The sequence below is a fragment of the Orcinus orca genome, chromosome 17 (genome assembly GCF_937001465.1).
Source record: "Orcinus orca chromosome 17, mOrcOrc1.1, whole genome shotgun sequence".
NCBI classification, from domain to species: Eukaryota; Metazoa; Chordata; class Mammalia; order Artiodactyla; family Delphinidae; genus Orcinus; species Orcinus orca.
The window spans coordinates 13037890-13047506 of NC_064575.1; the positions used below are offsets into that span (position 1 = coordinate 13037890).

At 44.2% G+C, this 9617-nt stretch overlaps 1 protein-coding gene across 1 annotated transcript in view; it reads right to left on the reverse strand.

The window, feature by feature from the left end:
* CPA6 (carboxypeptidase A6) overlaps positions 1-9268 on the reverse strand; it is a 264167-nt gene extending 254899 nt beyond the window's left edge. The window contains exon 1 of the mRNA XM_004274947.4: positions 8908-9268. Within this exon, the coding sequence (XP_004274995.1) occupies positions 8908-9023 (116 nt within the window). The 5' untranslated portion in view covers positions 9024-9268. The remainder of the gene's footprint in view (positions 1-8907) is intronic.
* Between the last annotated feature and the right edge of the window lie 349 nt (positions 9269-9617).

Genomic DNA, 9617 nt, shown 5'->3' on the forward strand with positions numbered 1-9617 from the left:
ACTCTAGTTATTGACCCTCCCCCCCCACCCCCTTCATGGATAAGCTTCTTAAAATTATGGTCTACACTCACTACTAATTTCCTCACATCCCATTCATTCCTCAACCTACTGTGCTCTGGTTTTCACTCCTCATTCCACCAAGAGCATTTTTGATGATAACGCAAGTGATTTCCTTAATGGCCAAACCAACGGGCACCACTTTGCAGTACTTGATGTGACTCACCTCTTCCTTCTCGGATCTCTTACATCCCTTTAACTGACATTTCTTGGGTTTCTTATTTTCTCTCTAGGCCTTTCGACTGGTTTCTTCTCTGGCTTTCCCCCGCTATTCTTTTCATGTAGTGAGTGCCTCCTGGGTGCTTCATCCTACACTCAAAGTTTCAAGAAATTCTTTACACATCAGTTACTGGAATCTACATTACAGGCTAGATCTTTCCCTTGAGCTTTACACCCATCTATCCAATCAGGCACTTCATAGGCATCTCAAACCATACACATCCGAGAAAGTACTAACCTTCTCTGCAAAGAGCTCAGTCCTGTTAACTAATCCCGAGAATCACCTTATACTATTTCCTCTTTCTTCTCCCCTTTGGTTATCTAATTGTGAAAATTCCACCACCTAAATATTTTTTTCTTTTTGTAAACATACATTTTATTTTTTTACTTTTTAAAATTATGTGTATGTTTTGGGTCTTCTTTTTCTTTAATTTTATTTATTTATTTATGGTTGTGTTGGGTCTTCATTGCTGCCTGCGGGCTTTTCTCTAGTTGCAGCCTAAACATTTCTTTAATTGGTTTCCTACTTTCCCTTCAATTGTTACTACCAGAAGCCAGGCTCTGCTGTGTTATCATGGTCACCATAATATCCCAGTCTTCTTGCCTCCAAATCTTTAGCCCTCAATCTTCCCTTCTCAATGATGGTAGAGGGAATTTTCCTCAAAAAAATCTAATTATCTAAATTCCCTGGTGAAAATGCTTCATCAGCACCCAGTCACCTTTGGGAGAAATCAGGACTCCATACTATAGGGCCATAAGGTGATTCATGACCTTGAAGCCTTACCTCATCTCTCCTTACTCCCACCAGGAGACCGCCCTTTACTTTAGCCATGCTTAATTGTTCTGATTTTCTAGTCTTCACAAGCTCTCTCACCTATAGTTCTTTGCGCATGTAATTTATTCCCTATGTCTGGAAAACATTAACCTGATTTCTACTTGTTCTTTTTGACTGAGGTGAGGCTCATGTCCTTTAAGTACCAACCATCTAAAAGAAAAATGTAAAATATCTTGCATATTTAATAATCCACCCAAATTTCTGCTTGTCTTTGACCTCTCTCCACCCTTCAGTCTGGATTAATGACCCTCTCCTGCACTTACCCAGCTCCAAGAGTTTTCTCTAAGGGCACAGTGATCCCAGAGTTGGAATTGTTTGTTTACTTGCCCGAGTACTCATTATGCTGCGCACATGGACAGTTCTTTCATCTCTGTAGTCCCAGACTAGCAGAGGGCCAGATCCCCTACAAATGTTTATAGAAATGAAATGAAATCCCCCCTCATGAAACGCTTCTCAGCCTTGCCAACTCACTTTACTTCACCCCCAACAAGTCTAGGGAATAGAAAAGAGTAAGAAGTTTTCTGGATTCACCAGAGTGTTGTAAAAAAAAAAAAAAAAAAAAAAAAAAGCTGTGAACTTGGCTGACCTGGACTTTCATCCCAACTCCACCATCAGCTCTGCAAATCCTTTTTCCTTTCTGGAGTTCCGCTTCCTTAGGTATTAAATAAAAGGATTGGACTATGATTTTTTTTTTTTTTTTTTGGTCTCCTTCAGTTCTGATGCTCTGACTTTAAAAGACCATATACAGAATAAAAATGCACACTGTTATATCAGCTTGAAGTGCAAAATTCTGAGTGCCCATTTGGGTGGATTATTTCTTTAGGAGAACTGAGTGGAAGGAAGAATGGGTTGGCATTCATTAAATGTAAGAGTGACCACAGAGAGAGAGAGAGACTGCTAATTATTTCACAGTACGTTCCTCCAGATCCGGCCATTATCTCCTAGCCTCCCTTGCAGCTGAGGGCATCTAACTGATTCTGGCCAGTAAGGAGTGATCTTTGAACTTCTGGACTGTGCTTTTAAAGGAAAGAGGAGTGACCATCCCTTTCTACTTTCCTGCTGGCTGGACTGCAGAGCTGGAAGACTCCTTCCTAACAAATTTGGGAGATGAGTGTTGAGCACAGCAGAGGTATAGGGCAGAGGGAGCCTGATTCTCTGGCACCATCAACTATACCAGTTTTGGATTTTTACATGAGAGAGAAGTAAATTTCTCATTGAAGCCATTGAATTTTGGGCTCTTTGTTCTAGCAAAAAAAGTGAAAGAAAAACAAAACAACCCAACAGTATCCTTAATAACATAGATATCAAAATAAGAAAATGTTTTACTATTTTCAAAGTGTGCTGAGAAAAAGAACAAAGATGGTAATTTTGTTGAAGAAACCCTTTAGAAATTTGCTTCAACCTTTAATAAGAAAACTTTAAGGAAACTTACTGTACTACGAAGAACCAGATGCTAAAGCTTCATATTCTGCATGCTGCTTTATCATAAAGAAGTTAATGCCCAGGGGCAGGTTGGGAAGGCATTTATTTGGCAAAGCAAATTCTAATCCTATATTCTAGTTATTTACCGATTAATCATAATGAAGACTCTAAAACAACAAAAGTTTTAATTTTCCGTTCAGTAATTCCATGTATAAAGACAGAAAACATAATGCTTTTGTAGCTTGCACAATCTAGGCTGTGAAGTCATGAACCATTAACATCCTTCACTGCTTTTCACAGGGTGGAAGTGATTAGGCTTAATGGCATTACCCAGAAAGTATCCTGGCGCCGTAAAATAAAAGCTCCATCATCAGACTGGGCTCCAAGGGAAACGCTCCTCCTTCCACCAGCTCAGGGGCAGGAGGAATGCTGATCCCTATGGAGTACCGTCTGTCTGTGAGTCCAGGTCAGGGGTGGGAGCTGTAGCACTGTGCATCCTAACAAGCAAAGCTGGAGGTCCCGACACACAACATATGGCAGGGAAGAAAGCTTTTTGTGTAATCAGCTGATAAACAACCCACACTTGGGGGCTGCACTTTGCGCTAGTGCCTAAGGAAAACCGAAAGTAATCTCCCACTAATTAGGGCCAAGTGCTAAAAGGAACTTCCAGAAGACACTAGAGAACTATTGTATTAACCACAGACCAACTTGCGGGGGCAAAAGTTCAAAAGCAACCTTAGAGCCCACCATACACCCTTCCCAGCGCCTCATGCCTCCACTCTGTATCTATCCTGCACATTTTAATCTATCATTCATGATCTGAGATGCCTCCTCCTTGCTTTAGGCCCTTATTATGAGGAAGGCCTGCCTGCTTTGTTAAAGATGAGCAAGGCTGAAGCTCTCTATTCTCTGATTAACAGGGGAGTTTCAGGGCTGAGGAGAGTGAAACAGAGACAGAGGAACCAGAGTCTGATTAGAGAGGCCTTGAGGGCCTGGCAGAGAATGGATTTGATGGACTTGTCAATAGGTAGCCAAAGTAGATCTTCGAGCCAGAGAGTAACCCAACAGAAGTCTTAGAGCATCAGTCTGAGAAAGGACTATAGGAAGGTAGATCAGCGAGCAGAAAGTTACTTTAACCTAGGCTGAGATAAAGACGTCCTAAATATGGCTGGTGGCTATTACAAAAGAGAGGACAAGTAGGATTCTTTTTAGGGGTATGGAAAGAACTAGAGATAAGCTTTAAGAAAGAAATAAGATGCAGGGCAGAAATAGAGACACAGATGTAGAGAACAAACGTATGGACACCAAGGGGGAAAGTGGCGGAGGAGGGAGTGGTGGGGTGAATTGGGAGACCAGGATTGACATGTATACACTAACATGTATAAAATGGACAACTAATAAGAAACTGCTGTATAAAAAATAAATACAATTCAAAAAACAAAGAATGAAATAAGAGGATAGTTGAAGACCTAAAGTAGAGCTCATTAAGGAAACAAACACAGTGGAGAATAAACAGGCTGACACCACAATTTGCCAGACTGAAAGGGGTACACTGCCAGTTACTACCCCGGAACAGCAGGTGCAGACCAGGACAGTCCCTGGCAAGTGAGGATTCATGGCCATCCGATCTGAAAAGAGCTTTAACCACCAACACAGACGATAACTCTCAGCTCATCTCTTGTGCTTTAGCCCTAGGCTTCCAGAAGTTCAGAACATTCCAAGGAAGCCACCATCAGAGGGCAAAAGACTTAAAAGCTTTTGTTGAGAGATGGAGGGGACTAGCTAGAGAGGTAAAGGTGGAAGACGGGATGACGTCCCTGAAGTCAAATCTGTTCCCGAGTCCGTGTATTTCTCAGTCCTCTTCAATGTCACATCCAAATTTGGGGCCTCTTTGCTTACAGGATTTCGAGGACCAAACTGCCTGAAGAAGTCTTATTTCCTTCAAGTCTAATTCCTGGATCTCCATGTCCCGTTCTCATGGATGACTAGTGAACTTGACAAATAACTGGGGTGTGGGGGGGATGGCAGGATGGGGGACAGGGATGGGGGTGGGTACAGCACGGACACTGGCTAATCAGGATGCAGCAGCTGGCAAGTGGGCTGTGACCAGCCTGCACACGCCTATGCTCATGGGGAAGAGGCCGGTCACTGGAGCTTCTCCCCGAGAAAGAAAAGAGAAGGCAACAGGTCTTCACCAAACGCAGGGCTGGAGAGGAAGGAGGAGTCTGGGAGGCCTCGCAGGCAGACCCACAGCACCAGGGGGTTCCGTCCCCCGGAGCAGCTCTGGTGGCAGAAAGTCTGTGTTCTCTCCACCCGCAGCCCAGGTACCTGAAGGCTGGGTGACCGGAATAGGGGAGGCCTGGGAAGGGATTTCTACCCTCCTTCTTGGTGCCTAGATCTCTTTTAACGCTCCCACAGTAGGCTGCTCATCCCATACAGCACTCAAGCACTGTGTACATCTTAATATCATGTGTGGGGCTGCTTTCTTTGCTAAATGCAAGCTCTCAGAGGGCCTCAGCTCTGCTGACCAATGCTCTGGGCACAAGTAGGCACCAGAATAATACTCACTGAAGGAATGAGGCACACGCCCATGGCCACTTTCTGTGCTATCAGGGTGGAAAGACCGCTAAGTGCCAAGAACCACGCAATACCCATGCTATTGCATTTAATCCCCACAACTTGGCAGGGAAGGTTCTAATATTGTCTCCACATCTCAGGTGAAGAAATTGAGGCTCAGAGAGGTTAAGGAACTTACCCAAGGTAACAGAGCTACTAGGTGTGGGAAAGCAGAAATTGAAAGCCAGGCAGTTGAACTTCAGGACTTATCAACATTATACATGAAGAAAGTACCAAATAAGTGGTTCTTGAAGAATCACAGCCACTTTGGTTCTACAGCATTGCCAGAGTTTATCGTGTCACTGGCTTAGATCTCCTTTACCATCACTAGAAAAATCTACCCTAACTTCATGTAAAGCAGAAGATCCTTATTTTTTGCCCTCAGGATCACAGTATAATAACTAGGTCTGCTTCCAGGAATACGAGGAGACGAGGGAAAAGGAGAGAACACAGAGTGACATTTGCGCTAGTCAGAGTCTCATTCACTGATGTTTGTTTATCATCAAAATGTTTGACGTGCATTTGCAGCCCCTGAAGCCTGCTTACAGAGTATCAATAAATGTTATTTGATGTCAAGTTATTTCCCACACTTAGCTTCATGCCTTTCCTATGTATTTTTAAATCTTCCTTGTGTGTAATTTGATGTAGTTATCCAAAAAGATATTCGTTTTTGTCAGATTTTCCTTGTAGTCTCTACATTTTTTTCATGAGATGCTTAAACCTGCTGTTTCCCAAGCGCCTATGATACAGCTGGTACCACGCAATCGTTACCAGTTACCAGTTTGTGCAGAAAGAAGACTAGGCTCATTAGATGCTCTCAGGAAGCACGTTGTTCTGCCCTGAGTGTTCTGTTTTTTGTCCATGCTCAGTCTTGCAAACGATAATCACTTATTATTATATTCAACCAAGACTTACAAAAATATTTTTTTAACAAAAATGCAAGAAATAGGGCTGCTTCATAATTACTACCAACACCACCAAAACAAATTACTTAAGGGACAAAAATGAGGGTTTAGAATGATAAATTTGTATGGGCAATAAAAATAATGCTCAATACTATTCTACCAGGTCATTCCACCAGGTTCTTAGCTAGACTTGCAGAAAGTAGTTTCTGGGGAAGTAGAGCAAAATAATCCCAAACCTAGGCAGAATTTCTGTCTTTGGTGATGAGAGAATGACATGTATCTAATGAAGGGAAGGTAAAAATCCCCCATTTTCCATGGTGAGTATGCTCTGAAACCTCTCTGGTTTTGGAGAAGCTCTCCTGTGATGGACAGGGAAGGCTCCCTTCAGTGTCTCATGTTTCATCTTTTTCTTCCAACTTTCAGTCACCTTTCATTTGTACATTTGGGACTAACTTATTAGGTAGCAGCCAAAGAGAAAATGGCAACTATTACTTTCTTTGCAGAACAACAGAAAAGGTAGTGCAACTTTGTCCACAAAGATTGCAAATTCTCTAAGAAAAGGCCGCCGCCTTTGGCCTCGTTTCTTCTAAGTGGCGTTTAGGGAAGTGTGCACACCTGCTCCCCTGAAACAGGCCTGGTCACTTACCATTGATGAGGGCCACACACTGAAATCATTATGGTCGGGGCTACCTCTGAGCAGAGGAGCGAGGTCCTACATCGCACGGGCGCATCTAAATCCGTGATATGTTTATCACAGGCCTGACATCCATTAAGAGTCGGAGTAAACGCCTCCACACCTTGGCCTGTACCGTCAGTCACTAAACACGTTTTCCTTACCCAGGGCTCCGAGGGCGGACCGTGTGTCCAGGAGACGTAAAAGCAGTGCTCAGATGTTAACTCCTCTGTTTCTCCCGGGAACACCGGGGTGGAAAATTTGGGGATTGTATTACCATCCATAGCCCTTATCCCCACCAACACCTCCACCCCCATCCTGCGTCCCCTTAAACTGAGGGAACAATTTCCTCCGTAAGTACTGTATTCAGGGGAACTCTAAAGCAGTGCCCAGATTCTTCAGGAGAGAAACAGAAGCAATTTTCTTTTCCAGGATCACACTTATAAACCCTTCTCTACGCGACTCCTAGAAAGAACAACTTTGCTTCAACACCTGGCCGTCATTCAGATGGATATGAAAGTTTTCCTCAACTGGCCATAATTGAGCAACTGTAGTCTATTTAAAAAGATTTAAGGGGAGGGGGAAGGGTAAGCTGGGACGATGCCAGAGAGTGGCATAGACATATACACACTACCAAACGTAAAATAGATACTAGTGGGAAGCAGCTGCATAGCACAGGGAGATCAGTTCTGTGCTTTGTGTCCACCTAGAGGGGTGGGATAGGGAGGGTGGGAGGGAGACGCAAGAGGGAGGAGATATGGGGATATATGTATAGCTGATTCACTTTGTTATACAGCAGACGCTACCACCACATTGTAAAGCAATTATACTCCAATAAAGATGTTAAAAAATAAAATAATAAGCTACAAGGATATATTGTACAGCACAGGGAATATAGTCAATATTTTATAATAACTTTAAATGGAGTAAAATCTCTAAAACTTTTGAATCACTATGTTGTACACCTGAAACTAATATAACATTGTAGGGCTTCTCTGGTGGTGCAGTGGTTCAGAATCTGGCTGCCAGTGCAGGGGACACGGGTTCGAGCCCTGGTCCAGGAAGATCCCACCTGCTGCAGAGCAAGTAAGCCTGTGTGCCACAACTACTGAGCCTGCGCTCTAGAGCCCGAGCTGCGCAACAAGCCACCGCAAATGAGAAGCCCGCGCACTGCAGGGAAGAGTAGCCCCCGCTCGCTGCAGCTAGAAAAAGCCAGCATGCCGCAAAGAAGACCCAATACAGCCAAAATTAAATAAATTTTAAAAAAGAAACAACTAACATTATAAATCGACTACACCTCAACTAAATAAATATTTTTAAAATAAGAAAAAAAAATTAAGACCCTGGTTTTCCTCCTGTGTAGAAAGGAACTAGAGGAGCTATTTAAGGCTCTTCCAGCCCTAAAATACAGGAATGCCGTAATTTCCAGATTCAAAGAACGACCCCTTGCAAATTCAAGCAAAGCACTCGCTGCATATTTCGAAGCAACTCTTCAGGATAATAGGACATGCGCAGTCCCAGCCGCTTTACACGCAGCCCCGTGCCTCGTTATGCGAAGCAAACACAAAGCGTGCTGACCCACAGAGCGGGGAAATACAAATGGTTTTCCCCTTCTGTGTTTCTCCCTTCAGAAAAACACCCATAATTTTACAGTTGGCTACGTTTATTCTTATTTTGAGTTGACTCATTTGCATCGCTCAGGTTAGAAAATCTAATAACCACTCTGTAGGCTAACAAGCACTCAAAAAAAAAAAAATGCCCACAAGATTTTTAATCACTGGTGAATTTCCACCCACGGCTTCTGCATACAATCCTAAAGGGGAAGCTTTAGTTTTCAGGTCACAATTCACGTGTCACAACAGCATCCTTCCTGCCGAGCAACCACCAAGGCAAATACTGCACATACTGACCACCACTATTCCAAAGACAGAATCCCCATCAACAGTGGTCCACGGCTGAGGTTGGCACGTCATAAACAGTATGAGAAACTAGACTTGCGTCCACCACATTCTCTCCAAAGAGCCAGGGACTGCATATACATTTACTGTTAGGTGACCAGGAAAGCATACAGATTCTACATACGCAGTCTACAGACCAGAGAAAGTGAGGCACACTCGGGCGCATACCAGCCCCCTGACCGGAGTCCAAGCTGATCGGGACATGAGAGCCTCTCCACTTACCCCGCATAGCGGCTGCTGTAAAGATGGCTGTGTCCTGGGTGCAGAATCTTCAAAAAGAGCAAGCAGAGAGGCAGAAAAGCAGCTCTCTGGCTCCTGGGCTTCCCGAGGAACTCCATAGTGCAAGGATGAGAGGGGCTGAAAGTTCTTCCTGCAGTCACAGCCACCCGAGGCTGGAGGTGGCTCCCAGCGCGCCCTCCACACAGCTCACGGTCCCTGGGAAAGCGTGGGGAGAGGGCTTAGGAGGGAGCAAAATGTGACACTTCTTTCCAGCCTCAGAGGAAAAAAAAAAAAAGTTCAAGCAGCTGAGGGAGGGAAGTTGCTGGTCAGACTTGGTCTTGGGACGAGAAGCAGCAGCTTCTGCCCACACACAGCCCTGCCCAGCCCCGCGCTGAGCTCCAGGCTCCCCTCGAAGGGGCTGGGCCTCCCCGTGCTGACTCACCGCAGGGGTTTGCTGGGTGTCGCTTCATTAGGGTAACTCCTCTTTTTGTCCTCTTGTTTTTCGGGGCTTTTTTTTTTTTTTTTGGCTCTTCAAATTTAGGCCCCTAACTTTTTTGGACAACCTTCCTGCTACCCTAATTGCAAAAGACTTGTTTGAGGATGAGCTAAACACGCAGGCATAGAACATTCCAGGCTTCGTGTTTTGATCTACCATGGCAAATTTCTACAGGGAGTCCACATTCCGAAATGCACAGTGAACAGTCTTGATGAGC